The sequence below is a fragment of the Dermacentor albipictus genome, chromosome 1 (assembly GCF_038994185.2).
Source record: "Dermacentor albipictus isolate Rhodes 1998 colony chromosome 1, USDA_Dalb.pri_finalv2, whole genome shotgun sequence".
In the NCBI taxonomy this organism is placed as follows: Eukaryota; Metazoa; Arthropoda; class Arachnida; order Ixodida; family Ixodidae; genus Dermacentor; species Dermacentor albipictus.
The window spans coordinates 329,413,015-329,438,198 of record NC_091821.1 but is presented as its reverse complement, the minus strand read 5'-3'; the positions used below and the strand labels follow the sequence as shown (position 1 = coordinate 329,438,198).

General features: G+C 45.8%; 1 protein-coding gene across 7 annotated transcripts in view; it reads left to right on the top strand.

Moving 5' to 3' along the window:
- The window catches only part of LOC135909324 (lachesin-like), a 441,203-nt gene that overhangs the window by 196,476 nt on the left and 219,543 nt on the right, over positions 1-25,184 (top strand). For 4 of the 7 annotated variants that reach the window (XM_065441270.1, XM_065441264.1, XM_070531662.1 and 1 more), the window contains one exon: positions 22,927-22,966. The exons of 2 other annotated variants lie outside the window; for them this stretch is intronic. In XM_065441270.1, the coding sequence (XP_065297342.1) occupies positions 22,927-22,966 (40 nt within the window). Of the gene's footprint in view, positions 1-20,475; positions 20,530-22,926; positions 22,967-25,184 lie in introns of those variants that run through there. One more of the 7 variants, XM_070531663.1, reaches the window with a different exon arrangement.

Sequence of the window (25,184 nt, the reverse complement as noted above, 5' to 3'; positions counted from 1 at the left end):
GTAAAGCGTAACGCTGATGTATGAAAGAGAAGACGTCCAATGTGCTGTACTAATTTCTTTATCCGTACATTGCATTGGGATGCTGCTTTAGTAAGAAAATAGTGGACAGCATAGCTTCAAAGGGCGTCGTTGTATAACGTATCCGAAAAAAAAGAACATATGTATATGGACATTGTAGCGCTCCCGCTCGCGCACCGGGCAAGACCATAATATGGCGGCGAACTAGTGGGCAAAATTTTCAGCTTGCCATTTTCTTGTTTTATTTGCAAGTGCGTGGCTATTGATGAGATACGCGGACAATATATAGTCTACTACCGTGATACTTAGATTTTTGTTGTTGCGGTTTGCTTTCAGAAAGTTTCAGTCATCAGTTCGACAGCCTTAGCCTTAGTGTCGAGTGATTTGAGACACTTGGCGTAATAGTTCTGCGGAAACCCGCAAGGTGCAGAGAAGTAATTAATAAAGGGAAGGAAATCAGACATCCACCCGGTGGTAGCAATTTCTACGAAGGAAACTCATACGGGTTCCTCGAAAGAAAAGCCTCGCAGTTTAAAAAAAATTCGTCCTGGTCCGGGACTCGAACCCGCTGGACCACCGCCTTTCCGGGGCAGCCACCCTGCCATCTGCTAGCCGCCTGTATGCTCAGATGGTGGAGCGGCTGTCCCGAAAAGGCGGTGGTCCCGAGTTCAAGTCCCGGACCAGGACCAATTTTTCTTAAACTGCGAGGCTTTTCTTTCGAGCAACCCGTATGGGTTTCCTTTGTAGCAATTGCTACGAACGGGTGAATGTCTGATTTTTCCTTTATTATGTGATTTGAGACACTGCATCGTTGTACGCTAGTGGGCTTTAGAAAGCCGCCATGTTCGCTTTATAGCGACAGATAATATATGAACTTTTCAGGCGCATTAGTAGCGTCAGCGTCAAAACAGCGGGAGTAATTTCCTGGAAGCTCCATGCAATCTACGTTTTCAGTACATATAGACCTATTTTGTCGGTCTTTCCTTTGCCTTTCTCTCTCTCTCTCTCTCTTGGCTTATTTTCCATTCCGTTTCCAGCGTATTTCCTTGGATGGTGTCCAAGCGCACCCCGCAGTTCTTAACTAGCAGGGCTGTACGAAAGAAAAAAAAAAGCAATGAATTGGGGGATAAGCATAGAAAACAGAAGCAGAGCTTCCCACAAAGAGAGGGAGAGAGGCCTTGAAGACAGTGAATTGAAAAGTTTCTAGCGGGAGGTCTTGGCTCTGCCCAGCGCTGTACCACAGCGAGCGTTAAGTGATGGTCCCGATCTACTGTGCATAATTTTGATTACTGAGCAAATGTCCTCGGGAATTATTGTAAGTTTTGCATGACGGAACCCAAAACCGCTTTCCGCGGATACGGTGATTTTTTCGTTTTCTTTATTTAGCCTGCTCATATTTAATGAATACTGACTGCTTTATTAGATGCAGGCTATAATAAGTCAACCAGAGTTAGAACTTTTGCCGAAGGTCTACATTTTTTTGCATCTCACCTATCACAACGCATAAAGCACATCATGGGAACTTAACAAGAATAATTTAGGTCTGGAGCGGGAACGCCGCTTGTCTACTATTTAGTTTGCGTTCCTGTTCTAGAGATTGGTACATATGAGCCATACACCGGCCTTTACAGCTTACTTCTCACGACGGTGTACAAGCACCGCTAGGAAAGCGCAAGACTGGGCTGTAAAGTAAACCTAAAGGGAAAAAATAATGGGAATAATAATCTAAGTTGCCAGAGATACGGATACAAGGAGAGGCTAGAGGGAGAGAGAGATTGGGGGGGCGCCCTCAAGACAGCGATTTGGAAAACGACCCCTGGAAGCCCGCGGCTCTGCCCAATCCAGTTTCACTCCAAGGGTAACACGAGGGCCCTATCGTTCTGGTATGAGGAGGCCATTACCATCGGCCATTAGTTGTCTCAGTGTTCATCCAACGTCCCATTGGCGTTGGTCCGCCTTCTTGGATGGCCGTGCGTCGCGGCCCGGGCTTTGCCTTCCCTTCCGCTCGTCCATCGATCCCTGCCTGCCCATGAGAGTCCAGTGTGTGTGTGCCTCGCCTCCCTATGATCCCCCGTATGCTGCTCCCTATTCTGAGCGGACCCCAGCTTTCGTTCTCAGATTGGAAGCAAGTATTGCTCGAGAACCTTTGTTGAACGGGCGCCACCCGTTAATGAGAAACAGGCTCGGCGCAGCGCAGTTGCCTGCTGCGGTTTCGGACAGTGGAGGAGGGTTAGCTGCGAGGAGGAGATGACTGCTTCGATATCTCTCCTTTTTTTCCCCGAATGCGTTTTCTCTCTATTTCTTTCCTTTCTTTCTTTCGAATCTGCAACGCTCCTCTCATCTCCCTCACACTCCTCTTTACGGTTAACCTTCTTCGCCCATAGCATTCTCCCTTTTGTTCGATCTGCTCGCCCGCTTGTCGCAAGGTCTTAAATGTGTTGTGTGCTCCAGCAGTTGTTCAGGGAGGGTCACATCGGCTCTGAAAACAAAGGAAGCCACTGTGCCCGAAAGGAAGGCGGCCAATGCTTCGGTCTGCACCTACGAAGTCCCTTCGGTGCTGCTGTTGACCAGCATTGCGGGACGACGGTTTCTATTTCGTGACTCCTGCGCAACAGACCGCCACAAGCGTTGTTTTCTCTTTCGCGAAGCATTGGCAGTGTGATCGTGGTTGAGTCACTTGTGCGAAGAAATATTCAGTCACAGGCACATTGTCTCCATTATTTTGGTACATATAGCGTAAACATCACAGTAAATTATTATTGTATGCTAGCGTTGCTAATGGAGTGTTCGCCGTGGCGAGTAATGCGGGCTACGCTGGAGAAGTAAGAATCAGAATGACTTCTTCAAATCAGAATTTCTTCAAATAAAGACGCCGTTGTCTCGATGAATATAAGTTCAGGGTTGGACTTGTGAGTAAAGGCTAGGCGCAAAAGACCAGGACTGAAGAAGGACACAAATGACAGGACCGACGCCACTCACAACTATGTTTATTTCCGCAACAAGCCTGCCTTATGTAGGTCAATCAAGCCGAATCACACACGAAACGTTAGAAGTAAAATACAACAATCCATCGACCACTCAGGACTCATATCTGCCACAAAAGATCAAATGAGCAAACAAGAACTACACGTGGAGCAACACGGGAAGCAATTCATCGAGCACAGTATTTACCAAGCCAACGGGGAGAAAAAACGAGACATAAAAAAGTACCGTATATGCTTCACTATCAAATTTTCCAAAACATAACACAATGCAAACGCCTAAGGCCCAGTCAGTGATAAAACCCGCACGACTATGGGAATAATGACCAACGAATAACACAGAAAAAACATGAAGAAAGGGCATTTAAGTACAGCCGTCTGCGTCAAAAGTAAAATCTATAAGAGTCACTCACCTAAAAAAATCAATAAAACGTGGGACCGCGCGATAAATGAACCATGTGACAAACAATGAAATGGACAGAACGGTTGAACGATAAAGGGTCTAAAGAACGTTTGCGTCCAAAAAAGAAAAAAAAAGAAAAAGGCGACAAAACCTGTAAGAGCCACTAGAAAATCGTCAGCAAAATAAAAACTAGATAAATAAAAGGAAGGCAGACAGAAAAAAACCTAAATGAAATCACACTAACATGAGGCCTAAATGATACTCTAAAAAAGTAGTCCCCTTGTCACTAAGCACAATGGATGGCCTGCTGACGCATTTGTTTCCCTCTTTCTTAATGAAATGGGCTTCCACAATCTCCCGCTCGAACCTGTCTTTTCCAAACTGCAAAAAATTAGTTTTGTCGAACTTAGGGCGGCAATTAGTGCAGTCCCTGCAATGCTCTGCAAGGAAGCTCCCTTCATTGTTGCGCAGATTACGAAAATGTTTCATTGCATGCTGATTGAAACATCGACCTGTTTGTCCGATATAGCTGCGACCACAGCTTAGAGGGATTTGATACACGACACATATCCTGCATTCAGTGAACTTCTTCTGATGCTGAATTGAACAAGCCGGGTGTTTCTCTCGGTTCATGGCACAAAGCTTAGACAACTTGCAAGGCGCCGAGAAGACAACCTGAACATTCTGCCTGCTCGCCACTTTCCTAATGTTGTGCGATACGTTATGAAAGTACGGAATTACCGAAACAGAACTGCATGAAAATGGCTCCCTGATAAGAGGCGGGGGCTTGAGTTTTTGGAGCATCAGTTCGCAGACAGCTGAAACCAGACATGGCGGGAAGCCTGCCTGTTGTAGTCGTTGCACTTAAGCGCTAATGCTACTTGACACTAAATGGACACAAGACTTGGTTAAAGCGATGTGCAGAGAATTGGTAGCAATTACACGCTTTACAATTGTGGAATGGGCGCTTTCAAACGGTAGCACGCCTTTTAAAGAACGCGGATTGTACATCCAACAGATGCCTTCCTTCGGAAACACTAGCTTGATATCCAAAAACTGGAGTTGACCACTGTTCGGAACTTTCTTGGTAAACCTGAGACCTTGACTGTGGTTCGAGAAGACAGTCATGGTTCTCTTAACAGTAGCATCTAATTCGTGCTCAGGGACATCCTTCAAGATGACCAAGAAATCATCAACATATCTGTAAGTGGACACTAAATGAGGATCACGAAGATTATTACTGATCTCAGCTCCTACAACAGAAAGAAGGATATCGCAAAGGACAGGAGCTACAGAAGAACCAATGCATATCCCTTTCTTCTGCACATAAAACTTTCCTTCAAACGAAATGGCGGTTGAGTTCAGGTAGAACTCTAATAAGGAAATGAAATTGTCAGCGCAGCATTACCTGCAGCATTCTGGAAGTTGATTGGCTCCGGCGGCCTACGTTTAAAGGGAGAGTAAAGTGAAAAATTATTTCATCTGCATCAGTAAATTACCGTTTTACAACACCAAAAACACCACTCTTACAACGATAAGACGTTTGGTAAGCCAGAAAAAGCGCAAGAACGAAATACGGGTGGTGACGCTTACTTAAGTTCCCGCACCTGGGGGCTGTGACGCCCTGGATTTTAATGCCATCTTCTAGGGCCTACTAACTATATATAGTGGTACAGATTGAGTACATTGTGTTCTAAAGAAACCAAATATTAAACATGGCAAGTTTCTGGAACCTTTACTCAGCCAACGAGGCCCAAATGCCAAAACATACTTTGGAACCCCTGACGTCACGCTGACGTACCGACTCTGGGGTTTCGGCACGAAATTCAAATACTGATACTTGGACCTCCATTTTCTCATCTAGTAATCAAACTATTTTTTTAAATGACTGCCGGCAGGGTTCTCAAACAATGCTTCATTAGTCTAAACTGATTTACTGTTTCGCTTTAGTGTCCCTTTAAATGGGAGCGCAATGTGAGGAGAACCGTGTGCCAGCGCTTTGGGAGTGCGTTAAAAATTCGCAGATGATCAAGGTTTTCTATCAGTGGCAGTTTTGCTTTCAGGCCTTTTGTCGGCAAACTAAAGAGCCGACGAAGCAGCATGTTCCGCCCACGAACAGGTGCATTAGAACATTGGAATTCAGCGGAATGTGCCAACTCGCTGCTGTAACTCTCGATACTTCATCGTGCCTTCGCCTACCGCCTGGTCTGTCTTGACGCTAAGCAGCTTTTCTGTGTCGTTGGCGGTTGGGCATCGCTTCTACTCACACCTGCTGTTACCATATCGACATGATGGACATTGCCTCGGGCGGTGCTGTTGACTGCGACGAGACCATAGAACTTGTCATCATATACTGCCCTCCTTTTAACAACAGCAGACACTGTGCTTTAAGCCATCTGGATGACAGAGTGGTCACGAAAATCAAAAAACAAGTATTGGTGCCATGGACTACGCCGTCATCCGCGCTGCGACACGCTAGAGCACTGCTGTACTTTTTGAAGACGACTGAGCTTTGCGACGACCTTTGATTACGCGGTGAACGCTGTTGTGTCTGCACGCGTATCATTTCTTCAGTTCCTTCTTCCTTTCCTTTTTTTTCTCATTGCCCTCTTCTCCTTCCCCCAGTGTAGGATAGCAAATCAGGTGGAACATGTTTAATCTCATTGCCTTTCCATTTTCTTATTGTCACTCTCAAAGGTTTTCTATATAGAGGTGTGCGCGAGCCTCCGTACGACACCTGTATTTTAGAGGGCGCCTTATAGCGAATGTAGCGTTGGTAAAGAAAGGCTAAAGTCACATACCGAGCGGAAGCTTTATAATGCTGAAATGCAGTGAAGCCAAGGAAAGCGCGTGGAAAATTTACTGTATTGCGATTGTGTTTTTGACATTGTGACCAGCATCATATGCTTGTTAGAGGTAAATGGAATGAAATGGGGAGGGAAAGATGACTTGCCGCCGGTGGGAGCTGAACTCACATCCGCGTAACGTGTGTTGTGCTCTACCTATTGAGCTACCGCTACGGCTGTCTCCCCGTCCATTCCTGTTGGTTTTTATATAGAGTATTTTAGAACCTAACTCTCGGAACGTTAGTGAGAGTCATTGTACTCGTGGCAGCCGATGTTTTAAACATCAATTTGCAGAGGAGACAATCGAGCCTTTAGATTGCTCAGTTCTTGTCGCTTAGCGGAAGCTTTTATATTAAGGAGAACCGCAATACTTCGGTCTATAAAGAGCACATCGTATTTTATACTAAAGGTCTACAACGCATTACTGAGACTGCTTAATTCAAATAAGCAGCAGGTACCACAAAGAACGCTTGCTGACAAAACATTAAGATAAAGTACTGCGAAGAATTTTAACGCGAGAACGCCTGAGAATAACGAAAAAAAATATTTCGAGGCTTCCTTAACGCGCACTATTTCCGTGGCACAAGTTAAAACAGCCGCTGGCTTGGGACAAGTGTGACTGGAAAAACTGGAAGAGGCCTTCTTCCTGCAGTGGTCTCAAAAAGGCTTAGGCTGAAGTTCGCTGTTTTTCTTTTTAGGCATTACTTACCACAGTGCGGCGTAAGTAAGCGCTTGAAGAGTTAGAGTACTATAGTTCAGAGCACGTAACGACAAAAGCTGTTCTGACGTGTAATTTCAAGCTCACGTGCTCTTCCTGTCCCACAGTGTTTCCGTTATTACACTGTAATGAGCCGACAGCAAAGGGCAACATCACCCTGGGAGTGCACGGGAAACCCACCGGCGCTCACGCAAGCGATCCATTTGCGAGTGCAGGCTGGTGAGATCGCTACCGCGATCACGGCGCAGCTGTCACCCATCGCCGAAGGGGGACTTGCCGAGCCCCGCCGACGTGTGGTTTGCGCTAGTCTGGCGGCACCACACGGTAATACGGGCCGGGACTGCGTGGCGTGCGCTGATCGCTCATGACGCAGCGCGAGGCGTTATGCAAAGTGAACTTCGTTTGCTCCCAAACAACTGTACGGCTGTACTGTATAGGTGCAAGCTCGCGCATCTAGTCTGGTTGTGTCATTACCGGAGTTCTGGTGCCAGAAAAAGAAGAGAGAGAGAGAGAAAGGAAAGAAATGCTTCATGTCGCTTTATGACCAGTGAGAGAACGGGCACCCAGACTGCGGGATGCACGATAGTGGCGTTCAACTCTATTACTTAATTCCTGCACAGAAAAAATCGATTTGTAGCCAAGGACGCTGAGAAAAGAGGGCAGAATTGAGCGATTCCTTCGGCTGTGAACTCATTTACTATGATAGCAGCATTTGTTTGGTTTGGTTAGGTTTGATGCCTACGGATATGGCTCGACCCACTACGGGGGATTGCCCAAGAAGCAGGTGGTTTCACATGTGTTTTTATTACAATTATAAAAAAATATTGCATAGCGGAGCGTGGGTAAAGAAAGATAAATTTACACACTAAAAAAATAAAGAACCGGTGAGATTAATATTTATTTGTTTGGTTTGGTTGCCTTCGTCTTCTTCATATAATTGCATTCAGCCACTACGGGGAACTGCACAATAACACAGCGGTCATAGGAAGCGCAGTTTGTTAAAGGGTAAAGGTTCGGTGTGTCAAAAATTATAATATGTAAGAACTAAAAATGTTTGCTATAATATTTAAAACGTAATTTGAATTGTACGATAGTACAGAGAGAATACTGACGATTAGGAAAGTCCTTACCCTTCATTTGTGATGTGGGCAACTACCTTTCTATATGACATAGTAATGCATGTTGTGGAATTCAAGCTACGTACATGGATAGACCTCTCAGACTCCACCTGCCTAAGAGGAACATACTTATTTAGTAAGAATGTATAGATTTACCCACCGTGGTGGCTTAGCGGATATGGCGTTGCGCTGCTATGCACAAGGTCGGGGCATCAAATCGCGACTACGGCGGCCGCATCTATATGAGGGAGAAATTCAAGAACGTCTGTGTGCCGTGCATTGGGTGCACGTTAAAAACCCCCAAGGTGGTTAAAATTAATCCGGAGTCCACACTATGGCATGCCTCACAACCATATCGTCATTCTGGCACGCAAGACCCCAGAATTATAAACAGGAGTGTATAGCTTTTTATAACATTTTATTTGAAGCAAGTAATTAAATTAAAGCAGCGCCTTGAGCGTCGCTGCTTTTACCGATGCGTCCGTAAAAAAAAAAACGCGGTGATAACCTGAGAGCGCAGAGAAGGAGAAAAGGCTGCTGAAAATAAAAGGGACACATCCTTTTGTGCAACGATATCTTAACCATTAAAGAGGCCACCGCGCGGCCAATACGTAATCTGCCCAACAGTTCCTACACTGGCCGTCCCGCTCCGTTTCGGCTGTGAATCCTCCGTGGCCAGGACTCTGTGTCCCCTCTTTCCACAGTCGGTTTCACTTTGAGGGGTTGGGTGATATCGTGCACCCCAAAATCACCAGATGGCTCCACCGTTCCTCCCCTGTCGGACCCCTCTGTACTTCCCCACGACATCCTTTCTCATTTCTTTGTCTTCCTCTTTCAATTCAGCCAGCTTTCGCTACGGCATGTGCGCGCGACTTTCATAAAGCAGGCGAGAAATTTTCGATCCATCATCCCCCGCTTCTGTGGCGTCCATGCGTGCATCGTCTCTTGACGCTCTGTGCATTTTTATTCTCCTAATGCTTCTGGAACGCCGCGATCCGTGTGTGGGGTGTTTCACTTTCTTGTTTTTTTTTCCCTTCAGGCAAGCGTGTGAGTTACACACAGACCTGTCTGTGGCTAAGCCATACGTCGGGTGTAGTGTGAGCTTTCAATGTTATAAAGTTTGAATGACTGCAAGGGAGGCATACTTTTTAGATTGGAATAAGTACATCACTACATGTACGAACCCACCGACCAACCCCTGAGCACGTTTAAATGTATTTTTGCTTGAGAATTTATTTTTATACAGGTCGTCCCTTCAAGCGTTGCTGCAGTTTGCATGCAATCATCGGCGTTGATGGGTGCTAAACATGGCCGAAGTTTTCATGCGTCAGGATCGTGTGGGAGCTTGGAAGGCCGCGTCGTTAAATGTATTATATCTGAAATGTCGGCTTTGTATTGCTATGACAGAGTTAAGCTTGTACAGCATTCCAGACAAGAAATGTGGGGAAGAAAGTAAAACAAATGTACAAACTAGCACGCACCTGCGAGCTTTCGGTATATATAGCTTCATTCCTTGCAGCTACGCTGATGGAACAATGTGTGTATGCCGATTTAAAGCAGAGTCGCAATGATCCGCAACTGCAAGAAATTCATGCAACGGAATGCGTTTCTTTGGAAATCAGCATTCTGTTTGCATTGATTGGAACCTGCCTTAGACCACACACTTCAATTCTTTGTTGTATTGTACAGTTTTTATGGGGCCAGTAGATGCAGACCGTCTGCCTTTTAACAAGAGCGGTGGCGGTGGCCAGCAGAGCCGGAGGCCATCGTCCTGCTTCGTTGCCTGGAGCGTTCTTGTTGTTGTTGCCTCAAAACATCACTAGCTCACGCCTAGCCGATCGTCCCCTTCATTGGCGGCCATCGCGACCGTCCGCTACTAGCGCCACCGTACGCTCACTTGAGCAGTACGCTGTATCAAATCGAAGAAAGTGACAAGGCTATGGAAAGATATACGGCGCACATTGCATCATTTGACCCTGATTTGTCAAGTGATGGGAAAGGAAGCTTAAGCTTCGTGAACGCTGCTCAAACAACGACGAAATCGGCATAGCGCACATGCACGATTTATCTCGGAACATTTGCAGGCTGAGCAGCCATCGTGACGTAACAGCGGATCCGAGTTTCAGGCTTCAAAACTATTTTTTTCTTTGCCAAAGGTGCGAAACAAAGGCCTTTCAGCCATGAACGCGCTACTTACACCCGTTAGTTTAATTTCGTTAGATTTTCACCCTTTGCGAAGGGAGAATGGTCGTTATGTACAAGATACCCTGAATGGCATCACATGCGATATCCTATGGGGAAACCTTCGTCAAAGTAGTGGAAACGGGAGACGGAAGAAATCGATGAGCGTTAGGCTCACAGATGACATCATCTAGGGCAACGTGTAATTTCGTTGCGCAACCTGGGAACAGAAGATACCCCCTTCCCTGCCTCCCTACACGTCCGTTCTTCCCCATTCGGGTACTATCCATTGGAAATGCAAGAATAAGCAGGCAAGCAGTAACTTACGGTACCGGCAGAACGAGTCGGGCATCAGACACGGCACGTGCTCCGCCAAATGGATCATTCGTGTTGTGTAGAGTTGTTGCCCTGCTTTTTGGACCTAATGCGAGCGGGGGCTGGCTGTGCTGGTTTTTATTGTTTCCTTCCCTCCTGACTGTAATTTTTTGACAAGAGCCTCTTTTTGGCAATTACTCTATGTTGAAACAGCAGATAGTATATTGACACGTGTACTTGTCTTTATCGGGGAACACGTTTCGCCGCCTAACCAATGTTAACGCACAGCGCGGAACGCGCCTGCATGTATCCGAAGTTTCTGGAAAGTTATCGATGTTTCTATCCGCTGTCTGTTGTCGCCGAACCGTATGTTATCTGATTTCATCGCGTGACGCGAATGGTGTAGAATTTTGTGGAAGACATGCGGGTCCAAGTGATTAGTCTGGAACATTCGACGACTGCTGTATAAAAGCCAATGCGCTCGACCCGATGATCAGATTTTCGACGATCGCCGACCGTGTTCGTCGCTATCGTTGTGCTATAAGTGTAGCCTGTTTTGTGGGCACAGGTTCGCCCAATAAAAGTTCGTTTTGTCGTTCATGGTATTGCTACTGTGTTATTCAACGTCACCACCACGTGACAATATTGAGTGTCATGGTTCGAAGAACTTATTCTCTTTGCGAGACTGTGTTTGAAAGAGTGCATTTTTTTCTGGAGAAACGATCACCTTCTGCCCAACTTGAGTTCCATTGCTCCCATGGCGTAAGTGACTAACGCTGGCCCATTAATGTGAGGAGTGGTGACTATGTGTTTCACAAGGGTTACCAATCCAAACAAGACAGAATTTCACAGGATGATGTGGACTTGGAGTGATGAGGTGTTGTCGAGAAGGAGTGTTGCTTCAGCCAACATGTCGACAAAAGGGCTCGTTGGGCTACTGCTCTTGATAAGAGTGGCTAAGTGGGTTTCTAAGGATGCTGCGCCTAGTTCATAGCTCATTTTAGAGAGCAGATCTTAGGCGCCAGTTCTTACGTTGAGCGTCGTCGTCGTCGGCGTCCCTCGGTGTAACTGAGCGAATGATCACAGTGAAGGATGAAAGAACGAACGCGGAATATGGCGAGTGAAGAGCGTGTGAGGAGGATAACTGAGGAGGATAGTATTTCGAAAGGGTGAGGAGGAAAGTGGAGTGCCGCACGGGACGTGCCTCACGCCGGCGACCAGGCATGCGGCGGGCGCGTCCGCCGATACCATGCACGGAAACAAAGTGCTGGCGTGGGCTTCGGACCCACAGCGCAAGCGCTACTCGTCTGCAGCGCTGTGTCCACCTAGTGTACATGTCCATTTCTTCTGCTGCTGAAGTTCTGGCTGGCTGGGCTGGGGTACGCGTCAGAAGGAGACAGACAGCCTCAGCCGATCAGCCCTTCAGCAGCAGACGAACGGGACAAGTCCACTAGGTGAACACATACAGACATACCTCTACTCCACGCCACCACCACTTATAGGCATAGGACAAGACAACATGTATGCACTGACAGACAAACAAGGTAATGTCACCAGCAATTTCTGATATAGTAAAAGGAACAGAATAAACTTATAATGACCTATACAGTCTACCTTCATTCGAAGTAGCGATGAATATGACGTGATCGTCCTGCGGAAACCCGCAAGGCGGAGAGAAGTAATTAATAAAGGAAAAATCATTGGGTGGGTGTCTCATTCTCCCTTGATTAATTACTTCTCTGCACCTTGCGGGTTTTTGCAAAAATATTACGTCAAACTCTTGCCTTTGCTTGGAGTTGTTGATAAGTTCGACTTCGTCGTACCATCTGCTAGCCGCCTGGTTAGCTCAGATGCTAGAGCGGGAGCCCCGGAAAGGCGTTGGTCCTGAGTTTGAGTCCCGGAGCAGGACGATAGAATTTTCCTTCAACTGCAGGGCTTTTCTTTCGAGGAACCCGTGTGGGTTTCCTATGTAGCAATTGCTGCGATTGGGTGGCTGTCTCATTTTCCCTTTATTAGTGATGAATAATATACATAGGCTGCGTCTATAACTAGCGATAAAGTTAGGAGGGCCTTGCAAGACATGATGCAAGGAAAAGCGGCAGGAGAAGAGAGAAAAGTATGCAGAAACTCCACTGGAGATGTGTCAGCATACCTCCAAATTTGAGTTGGGCTACCCTCAAATATTAAGTTGGCCCAACCCCAAATTTCAGTTTGCCCATACCCAAATTTCAAGTTGGCTAACCCCTAACTTCATGTTTACCCACCCCAAAATTTCTGTTGGTCCACTCCTACGATAGCCTTTCCCATGCATTTTCTATGAAGCCCTATGTGTCCCTGTGGGTATGCATGAATCTTATCACATGGGTATTCTCTCTGATCAACTTTCTTTTTCGGTTTCAATTGTTCCTTATCACTTATAATTCACAAATAATCTGCACTTACACTGCTATAATGGTTGAATGGGTTAACTTTTCAAATTACGTATTTTTGCGCCGATACAACGCATTACACCTTTCATGTGACAGACAGATCTTGCTGGAGTACTCGCCAAAGGATGCCCACGCATTAGTAACAGTCGATTTAGTCGAAAGATGGAGGAGATATCGTGTTATCATGTCCGTTATGCGTAATGTCTCACGAGTTCAAGTATAGCGGAGAGGTGTAACAATGCCAACATTATAGTAATTCCTAAGAAGTGGGAAGGTAAACAATTGAATAACTATATAGCCTCATTAGCTTGCTTTCAGTACTGCATAAAGTATTCACCAAGATAATTTGTAACAGAATGGGGGCAACACTTGACTTTAGTCAACCAAGGGAACAGGCTGGCTTGAGGAAGCGATACTCTACAATGGATCACGTCTATGTCATTATTCAGGTAATCGAGAAATCCGCAGAGTACAATAAGCATCTTTATATGGCTTTCATAGATTACGAAAAGGCATTCGATTCAGTGGAGATACCAGCTGTCATAGAGGCATTACGTAATCGAAGAGTACAGAACGCTTACGTGGATAGCTTGGATAATATCTACTGAGGTTCTACAGCTACCTTAATTCTACACAAGAAAAGCAGGGAGTTATCTATAAAGAAAGGGGTCAGACAGGGCGACGCAATTTCTCCAATGCTATTCACTGCGTGCTTGGAAGAAGTATTCAAGCTATTAAACTGGGAAGGCTTAGGAGTAATGATCGATGGCAAATATCTCAGCAACCTTCGGTTTGCCGGTGACATTGTTCTATTCAGCAACAATGCAGACGACAACAAATGATTGAGGACCTTAACATAGAGAGTGTAAAAGTAGGGTTGAAGATTAATATGCAGAAGACAAAGGTAATGCTCAATAGCCTAGCAAGGGAACAATAATTCTTGATCGTCAATGAGCCTCTAGAGTCGATGCAGGAGCATTTTTATGTAGGTCAATTACTCACAGGGCACCCTAATCACGAGAAGGAAATTTACAGAAGAATCAAAAATAGGTTGCAGCGCGTACAGCAGGCATTACCAAATCCTGAGTGGGAGTTTACCGTTACCATTGAAAAGAAAAGTGTACAGTCATTGCTTTCTACCGGTGCTAGCATATGGGGCAGAAACTTGGAGACTGACAACGAAGCTTGAGAACAAGTTAAGGACCACGCAAAAAGCGATGGAATGAAAAAAAGTATGTTAGGCGTGACGTTAAGGTGCAGGAAGAAAGGTGTGTGGATCGGAGAGCGAACGGGGATAGCCGATATTCTAGTTGACATTAAGAGAAAAAAAAATGGAGCTGGGCTGGCCATGTAATGCATAGGGTAGATAACTGGTGGACCATTAGAGTTACAGAATGGGTGCCAAAGTAAGGGAAGTGCAGTCGAGGATGACAGAATATTAGGTGAGGTGATGAAATTAGAAAATTTTCAGGCGCAAATTGGAATCATCTAGCGCAAGACAGGGGTAATTGTAGCTCGCAGGTAGAAATCTTCGTCCTCCAGTGGACATAAACAAATAGGCTGATGGCGATGGTGATGATACGCAAACAAGAACTCTATAAGTAGACCCAGGGTCATCTACAAGCAATCTATATAGAATGTACACGTTATCCAATTCAGTTCCATAAAGTTTGATGAATGTTATTGTTTTCTTTTCTTGTGCTTGTTGTTGGGCTTTTTAATAAAAAGGCATAGCCCTAACGAAACGTTAACCACTGTCGCGCGTTGTCGTGAGGAGGCCCTATATGCGCTCACTTGCTTGTACCTCGTAAAACCCTGCACAGATATGCTGAACTCAATGTTGTGAGTACTTCCCATTTATCAAAAAAGAGTGAGCAGTGCTGATCGCACGTATGGTAATCGATCATGTTCTGATTGGGAATAACGCGAGACGATCTTCTGAGTGTTCGTTGCCAAGGAGCATTGCGGTGCCTAGCCTGCACATTTCAGAACGCAGTAGAAACACGTAAACGAAACACTGACAGAGTTAAACCCACAGTGATACATAACCTTTCGCTTCAACTAGTTTATTACAGTGAGCGCTACGCTGTGTAACTACTAATAGTGTAGTTAATGTTGATAACTAAATATTACTTACACAGAATCTTCTGGAGACTTCTGGTTTCTTCTGCAGTTTTAATGTAGGTATTTCAGTACTATGTGGCATCACGTTCAAAGAAATGGGGTGTTCAAAAGAGAAATGTTGCATAAAATGGCAAGGAAGTTAACCGGAGGCAGTTCTGCTTGGTTACCCGACACGGTTTGAGGGGGTAAGGACATAGAAAGAGAGAGGAGGGGAGCAAAAATGACGCAAAGCCCAGGGTACAGAATCCACGATAGCAGGCAGCGTTCTCAAAGCCTAGTATGTAGACCCGTATACTTCAAGAACTTGAGCAGAGAAAATTACATTTTGGTCAAAGTTAAATTGGAACGCCGCCTAGAAAGATCAACGCGGCATGCAATGATCCTGTTGGCGTTATGTACTTTGGACACAACGTATGCAGTACATGTATAGTTGTGGACTCAGATGCGCATCTTTGGTTCATCAAGCGTGATTGGCGGCTTAACAAGATAACAAAGACTACAACTTGTTTCCTTCACAACTTGCATCTGCTGGCATCCGGAAAGGGAACACACATGGCTAACTATAGAGGTCGGAAGGATGGCACAAACAAACGAAACGGAGAGGAAAGAAAAAAGAAACCGGGAGGATGGGGCGGAGAGGCGATACGCAAACACAGAGGGAAGGGACAAAGAAGCCTGAATTTGGGCACGTGTACGTAATGCCCGACGCAACTTTTGCCCAGACGGACGTGCGGCACAAACCATTGATGTCGCCGCTTATTCGCTTTGAGACACAACCCCGTCCCCGCCTCGGCTGGGCTTCTAAAAGTGAGCGACGCTCGGACGCAGCAGGCGGCACACTCGAAAGAAATCTCCCCGCCAGTCGCCGCCGAATCTCCGGGGAGGCGCAGTGACTCAGAGCGTGTGCGGTGGCGATGGCGAATGAACGAGAACGTTGATTAATCCGACGCGATGGCTGGATCGCGGGGTGGAACTTTGGGGGGAGGGGTCGGGCGCCTGCAAGAGGGAGAGGAGCGGCGGGCAACAGAAAGATCGCAGGGGAGGAGCCGCAGCTCATATCTCAAGAATGGGCTACGGGCGAAAGAGAAAATTAAATGATGAGCGGTAAGCGCGTTCGCAAAAAAAAAAAAAAAGAATGAAGGAACAGTTCTGCTATCCGCGCCCTTTGCACGTTTAGATTATAGAAACTCGATCATGATAACTATAGCTGCTTTGGTGTAGGTTGTCACAAAGCTAAATCAAACTGAACGAATGAATGAAACTATAATATTGATTGATGAAGAACAAGTAGAAGATCCGCTTTCCGCTTTCCAAACGCACGACTTGCTGATGAAATCGGTGGTGTTTATTGTCAGTTATATCAAGCAGTTTATTTATTTTTACATTTCCAGAGGAAGCAGCTGGCTCACCGATTCATTGCAAGGGCACTTATGTAAAGCTATTCCAAACTTTTCTATTCCAATTCTGCAATCAGCTCTCAGCGAATTGTCAAAATCTTTTTTGGACCACCCAAACTTCGCCTGTCCGCCATGCGATGTCACGAAAACCGCAATAGCTCCCAATCTGGCATGACGTGTACACACTGATTATGCATGATTTGACCGAAGAAATTAAAAATAATTATTTGTGATTCGACGCATTTTCGTTATTGACCTTCTGCTATTTATCAAAAGGTTTCAGGCCTCACCCACTTCACCTGTCTGTCACTCGACGACAAAAAACCGCGAAAACTCATAGCATCAAAGTGACGCGCACGCATTAATGATGCATTAATACGCCGAACAAAACTGGAACTTTTTTTCTGAACAGCTGGAGACTGCCCCGTTTCGAAAGGAATATAAGATGGCTGCCGCCGATTGCTCAGGCACTGGCTACTCGCACCTGCCGGAGAGCATGGTTTTTTTTTTTTGCGTATAACAAAAGTTGCTCCCTGGCCGTATAACGTTATCGAGCCCTTTCGGCACGTATACGACCTCGCTCTGCCAACTCTTCTTTTCTGAGGATCCCCTTTAGCAGCATTCTTATCTCTCCCTTGCACGCCGCCGCGATTTTAGATAGGCCACCACAATCGAAGTAAGGGAAAGCGGACCAATCGCAGGCGCCGGCACCTCCCTTTTTATCCGGTTGTCTATATTCAGTGCACTGGCTCTGCCCCATCCAATCCCTCTCCATTTGAGCGTGCTCCTTACCTTCAACCAATTAGATAAGGAAAACCGCTCAATGTGGGCAATGTTATTCTTTTTGAAAGCAAACAAAACTGACCTCATATAAACGAGGAGAGCATTTGATAGGGCTGTCCAGGTAACACTGCGGGTCACGGCCCGATGTTTGCGTCAGCGATTGCGTAAACTTGACGTCAGGAGATTGGAATAAAAGCATATTGGGATAGTTTTACGTTATAGGGTCCCAGTTCTTCCTACTAGTGTAGCTACGCATTCTATTACTGGTATCTTTTTCACTGTGATAACAATCGTAGAAGGAATTGAATCATTGGGTTTTACAGGCCAAAGCCACGATTTGATTATGAAGCACGCCGTACTGGGAGACTCTGGATTAATTTTAGCCACCAAGGAACTTTACACGGGCGTTTTTGCATTTCGCCCCATGGAAATGCGGCTGCTGCAGCGGGATTTGCTTAGCAGCGCAAGACCACAGCCGCTATATAAGGGGCGGGTAATTATAGAAGGAGGAGCAGTGCATGGTTAATAATATCTAGGTGCCATAAAACAGCTGCTCAAGTGATTTGGTTAATGAAAACTGTAAAGAAAGAACACCGACTAGGTAAATGAAGATTGCATCTTGAAACCACATCATCGCGTAATGGTAATTCAGTTGACCGAATGTTAACGTTTTAATCAGGCAATGATATGCATCAGATCGCATAAAGACAGTTAGTGGTGTTCCGTCGTAAGTTTCACATCATCGTAACAGTGGAAGAGAAAACAGAACAGACGTCAAGAGTTTTTTTTATTGCTGGAACTCTAGCGAAGCAGCCGAAAGCAACTGAGATCACCCTCTCAAACCACCTCCATACTGTTGCTGAAAACACAACTAGTTTTGTAGCGTGGGCAATCATGTTAGCAATATCTCCGGCTCCCATGTGGTCGAATGCCTTTCCTTGGTAGCAGCAGAACTCGGTTCATATAACAAAAAAGAAAAGGAAAGGAATGACGGGTAACACATTAGAGGCACGCCATCTGAAGTCTCGCACAGGATCTTTGAGCCCCAACTTCAACACAAAATAAAAATGATTTGTAAACCGCACACGGAGGCTTGTAATAACAGCTCAAGAATCGACAGAAGTGTGATCTTAGTATTACTACTAGCGCAAGGAACACAGATATCGCAGCGAGAATCATAAGTGTGAACCATAAAGTGATGTGGCCAACAGAAACCGAGCATTTTACCGTTGGATTCTATTCTTGACTTGCGTGTGGTACAGAGGTTTATTGATCGCAAAAATATTGCCGTAATCCCTTAACGTCGGAAATAAAACGCTCTTAAGATTGTTTCATACGAAGGTGCTAAGCTCGGAAGAGGCATCTCAACTTTAAAGTGAGCATCAGGAAGAGGGCAGCACCGGAGGCCCGTACGCGTCGGCGAAAGCAAAGACATGGGGTGAAAATGAAGCTCTTCCTCGTTTTCCCTTTCTCGCTCTCCCGCTGTCCTTTCTCTCTAGTGCCTATAAATTTTTCGTGAACGGCCAAGCGCGACGCTCCGTGCTCTCTTCCGTAGTCTCCCCCGCTGCGCCCTGCTCTTTGTGTTTCCCCATTTCCCCTAGGGCGCTCTGCGTGAAATCCCCGCAGTTTGTATCATGTTTCCTGTAACCCGAGTACAAAGGGATTTGTCAACGCTCATCGTCGGATACAGCCTGATGGAAATTTGTGCATTCCTTCGTTCTATTTTGTTCTTTTCTGGGCGTCGGATTCTGTCCTATATTTTAGAGTACCAAGGAGGGTACAAAAAAAAAAAAAGGAAAGAGTGGGGGGTGGGCGGAGGGGGGAGAGACCGATGAAGATAGGCGTCGTTTACTACGCGCACTCCAGGTATCTTCCGGGGTAATGTTTCTCATTGTAGAAGAACGACGACGCGCTTTTCTCAAGATCTGTAAGAGGATATGTAAGTAAATCATTACAACTGGGGTAAGCTTCCTTGCAGAAAATATTTTCTGCAGTAAGTAACGAGCAGCGTCGTTCAAGTGGCTCCTTCTTTAAAAGGTATTCTATAAATTCAAGCTGGCGGTAATAAACCGAAAAAAAAACGGGGCCGTTATTCCGAAGGGCGATGCTTTGACAGCGATAGCATGTCTCGCGTAGCACATACACTGTTTCATTTGACCCCTCTGTTATAGGATTCAGCCAGACGCATGTCTGTTCCGCAGTTAAAGAAATTATGTAGTCCAGCCGAATCTCTTGTTAAGAATACCCTTCTGAAATTCCCTTCAGAGAAGGACACTGAGCTAGTCAAGTACCCTTCTATTTGTCATTGCAGTAACTTTTCTTTTTTTTTTGCGGCTAAGTACAACTCTCTTTGAAGCATTGCACGTTCCCGTTACTCCTGATTTGAAGACAACAACTGACAAACGACAAAGCTTGGAAGATAAGTAAATGCTCTGGAAGCCCATCGGCTGATTTTCCTGATGGTTTGAAGAAATATAATGGCAGTAGTTTCTCTTGGCGCTAGGCTCAGCTCGCATTTTAATGACCGTTGTGGTGCTTTAGTCGAAAATGCGACGTAAACCAAAAAGCGTGTGGAGCTTTTTCAACTCGATAACGCTACTCAGCTGCTGCACATGGATTCGATGTGCATTGTGCGCCGGGTGCAATCTGCAAGTGAAATGCATCCATCTGTGGAACAGCGCCCCCATTTGAGTGACAGCTGCACCGAGCGTTCCGAAACCGATGACAGCAGCTCAGCCACGAGGACTTCACACGTCGGCAAGTCGGGCTCGTAGTGAGCGAATGTTGAATTAACTCCGAGAGGAGGCAGTCACGTGTTGGTCGCGTGCGCGGCACGCGGCAGGAGTCAGCCAAAGCTGTAAGCTTGAGCGTGAGAAAGAAGGGCAACGCCTGAATTCCCATGGGTTCTGTCCCACACGGGTCACGCAGCCGAATGAATGAATGAATGAAACCACGTTTATTCCACATTAAAATGCGTCGAAGACGCTGCGGTGGAAAGAGGAGGGGTGTTATTGGAAAAGGGGAAGGGTAAGGCTGCCTCCGTTTTATTAACGAACGTCCTGGAGGCAGCTAAGTGGGGGCGGCATGACGCTTGTGGCTGTCGCGGAGCCGATCGCCGACGGGTGGTGCTGCAGGGTCCTGAAGGAACAGCAGCAGTGCTCGCCAGAGCTCGATGGCATGGTCCGGAGACGTGGTATCCGGGCAAGCCCAAGTTCGGTGAGAAGAAGGCCAGGGTCCCCGCTGTATGGTGCCCAGGACACAAAGCCTTGGTGGGATGTAGAGGGGGCACTCCCAACAAAGGTGGTTTAGATCAGCATGACATGTGCACATGGAACAGAACCCTGGAGGTAGTCACGCAGCCGTGATTTTGTGTCTCGTCTTGTCTACTACTGGGGCAATTTAATGGATAAGAGAATGAACACAAAGTAAGCGAAATACATTCAGAGTGCGTGTGTATGCGTGAATAGGTGTTGATATAACAGGCGGCTTCACTTAAACCCAATTGTCTCAGACGGCGGTGGACTGCGCAAGCTTTCATTTATTCATTTTCCTGGAGAACGACTATAATATTATCATAATGCATGCATTTATTTTTCTTAATAGACGGCTTTTCGTGATTGAAGGGAAATGAGGTAAAAGCATACACCAACTTTCGAGTCAGTGTTTAGTAAAAACACACCGTCGCATGCAGTAATAATGCATAATCGTACCGAACACGCTCGCCTTGCAAGTTCGCCCATCCAATACGTGAATAGAGTAACATAACAGCCTGATTTCTTAAGCATGCAGTGCAGCAGAGTGGCTAGGATATGGCCGGTATGTTTAATGAAAGAAGCTCTGCAGGTTTTTCCACTAGTTTTTCTAGTACTTTGCCCAATAAAGCTGATCCACGTAGGCGTCTCTGCAATCATTAATTCTACGGTGGCCTCTCACTTATTGTATTATTCAAATTACGGCCGGTCAAACGGCGATGTCTCCCGTTTTTTTATTTTTTCAAATGAACGTGGGGAACATGACGCACTGTTTATGTTGTCGCCATGAGGTCAGATATCTGAAAGAGCAATAATGAACCTCAGTAGGTCCCACACGTTGCGGTCTACGATGCCATATGAAATTCTTTATTGACGACTGAAAAACACTTTGGCAAGACAATTTTTTTCTTTAGGCGACAGCTGGCCGTGCTGTGAATAGTATATTCTATTCGCTGCGCAGTTAATTAGCTCTCATACTGTCACGACCAGTAAGGTAGGCGTATTTAGGAGACGGAGAAAAAGTGGGAAGGTCAAAAGGCAATATTTTTAAAGTTAACTTTCCCAGAATTCACGCAACCAAACAGCCGGTCATCCTGAGCAGTAAGATACACCTATTTTCACTCAACGTGGCTATAAACGGTTAACGCGTTGAAAACTTTTAACTCCTATAGTTGTCACTACAAAACTGTAACCTATAAAAAACGTACCAGCTATAAAGCTAACCGGCCTGCGTGCTCGCAATTCTACCGTAGTTTAATTCCGCGTACGGAACTCTATCCACGATAAAATATTCATATGCGGTCTACTTGGTCTGTCTCCGCTTCGTTCGTAAAATGACAGAAAAATTAGGTTCATGTTTGTACTCACGCGAGGTTCCTTTCTGTAAGCATAAGATGACAGCATTACCGCTCGCCAGGTTTTCTTCTTTCCCGCGTCCCACGCTTCTGACGAAGTTATTGGCCGTTTCCGTCTCATATTATTTCTTCCTTTCTGCAGTCCTTCCTGATGGCTAGGCTCCAGGACTTTTTCGCGATGTCTTAGGTGAAACCACCGAATAATTTATCGCGCGGCTCCAAAAGCATGCCGCTCGACGGTCCTTAATAATAGAACAAGGAAGGCCTTAGCAGCGGCACCTCCTGCTCCGAGCCGCTCTGCTCTTGCGGCCAGGGGACATCCGAGAAGGCAAGAGTAGAATAACCGCCCAGCTCTACGTCGCTGGAGGGACTTACCGGCCAGCTTTCCGATGCAGCAATGAAAGCTCGTGTTTTCCACGGCACCGGTACATACGTTTTCGCGACGAACGTCGCAGCCGTGTGATTGCTACAATCCGAAGGCAGCGACCGTACGTGGTCCACGAGAAGTACTTGAGAAACGGCGTGAATGCATTGAAAAGCGATTCGTTATTTGGTGTTGCGCAGATCTTCCTTCTTATTTTACAAAATTCTCCGCGGCAGAGCGGTTGCATCAGCTACTGCACGAAACAGTGCGAGGGCGCAACCACAGGACGTAGCACACAGGGCACAGTATTTCGACGGAGGTTATATATGGCGTTTCACTGTAATTTAGAAGTGCAAGAATGGAGGGGAAAAAAAGGAACGGCATTTTCATTAATTAACGAAGTGAGGAACCTCTCAATATGATAAATATCGATACTACCAAATATCAAATATCATAGGGCCACGATCAGAAGTTGCAGTTTTTGTAGATCTATGTTTAGCCATGTTGTTTCATATTCAGCACGCATACTTTCAAATGTATGATGAAGGGAACATTTAGAATTCGCTTATTATACATGTTTAACTTGATCCTAGTCCAGTTGGTCTGTTCCCATTATGAGTTTCATTCATTTTTTTTTCTTCAGCCATTTGGCGCTCTACTGCCTTCTTGTTTCAAGACGCCAAGTGAGTCTGTGATGTTTTTGATGTCACTGTTAGCGAAACAGCAGACGCTTTTGGCAGTGAACCACTTTATGAACAATAAAAGCTCGACGAATCCCCAAATATGGGACAGCATAAAAACGAGTGCCCTCACACACGCGCAGAATAGTTGCTTTCGTCTGTAAAATAGTGAGCAAGGAGGTATGGTGACGTTTGATGCAGAGACTCATTTTACGGACTAATGATGACGCGTCTTCGTTACCTGGAAGGAGATGCTTAGGCGAGGAAATTACCTGCCTAGACTGCCAGGCTGATCTCACATGTAACTATCAGCACTAACACCAATACATTAGATGCAGGCTGCATGGTACAGATCTCCCTACTCACACAAGCGTCATGCATGCTAACCTCCCAAGAGTAAACAGCAACTTCAGGGTTTCTTGCTGGAGCACACGGCTAACGGAAAACTTTCCGTCGGGCACGTAGATGAAAGACACTCGATACACTGCTTTTAAATAATGATGAATATATTGAAGTTTAAAAGCAAAATAACAATCCAGCATGTTTTATTTAAGAAAACGCCACAGTTCCACACTATAGACGCTGGAGCTGGGAAGTTACACATTTACAAGAGCTAAAATTTCTTGCAGTGCGCTTCATATGGCTCATTTGCCAAGAGCATTCTCCTATTTCCAATATTTTTCTGTTTTGGTATTGTTTACTGGGTTACCTACAAAGAAGTTTCCTACGCTAAGGAGATACGTTATAGTGATACACCATTGCTGATAGCTTGCCTCACCAAATCCTTAGCCCGTTTATGATTGTAGTACTGGATAGACGAAGCATAAAAATATTCGGCAATAAGCGGGCATTCACCTTTATATCATCCAGAGTCTGTGCCTATCCTCTTGGCCGATTCTAAGCAAATTCCGGCACAGGCAGCGTTCTTTGTGTCCAGGAAAGTTTCGATAGAAAACTTGGAACGGGAATGGGTTTTGGGTTTCTTCAAGCAAAGCTCGGAAAAAATCTTATGCGTGGACGCTTGCCAAAAATAAGATAACAAAAGAAAAAAAATGAAACAGAAAAGAGAAGTAGGTCAGAGAGTTGAGGCAAAATCGTATCGTTAAATTAAGGCGCAGCAACAACGAAAACGCTAAGTTGCACTAGTACACAATAAAGATAGGCGATTGTGCTACAAAAGGATCCTACCATTTACTATCAGGTGTCTTCTTTCTCCTGCCGCGACTCTTGCTTTTTCTAGGTCTCTCCCTTCTCTTCTCCTTTGTGCTTTAGTGGAAGCACCAATATAAATCGCAGCGGAATGATTCAGCTGTAACCAAGTCGCATAGGGAAATGGAAAGCCCTGGTTGTTGCCACACCTTGCACTTTTTTCCCCCCCAGTTTTATCGCGCTATTCTTCAAACGCAGGCCCGTTTCGGTGACAGGGCGAGCCGGTCGAGAAGAAGAGATCTGGTGCACCCGCACAAGATGCGCGCGCACAAAAGACCGCCGCCAGTCGCCAACGGTGGTGGCGGTCGCCGACCGAGTCGGCGATGCGTCCACATTAAAAGAGCCCAAGCTCTTCCTGTTATGAACTTGGTCTCGAAGCGAGGGAGAGAATGCGCCGTTGCGAGTTAAAAGCGTTTCGCGTACTTATATTTGCGGTTCCCGACAGCCAACATTGCTCCCCACATTTTTTCCGCCCGAAAACTAACATTCGGTCGCACACAGTGGGTCTTAGAAGCTGTATTACTTTTCGTTCTCTTTTGGTCTTTGTTGTTGTACAATTTCTACTCGTGGCTGTTTCGTTTTTTTGCCGATGTCTTCGCCTGCAGGCCAAAAAGCGAGGCTTCGCCAGAAGCGTTGCGACTTCTCCACCACCGCGTTGAATTTGGAAGACGACTCGAAAGGCAAAATTGTGAGCGCCATAAAAAAAAAGAAAGAGAAAGAGAAACCGCGGAAACAAACACCCGTATGCAGAGGCGGTTGCGTGCATGCCACGTAAGCCAGGGAACAGGAGCGACGCTCGTGGGAAGAAAGGAATGCGGTGTGCTTTTCATGAGTTTCGATTTTTTTCGTCTTCCTTTGCATACGAAAGGCGGCGCTGTGGAACTGAGGAAGGAAAATGGCACGTGCCGAGTCGGCGAACATAATGGAAGCGCTTTCTGCAGTTTGTGCTGCACGGATGGCGCACACAGTTTTCTTGATACCCCGCGGAAAGCAAAAAAAAAAAAAAAGAAAA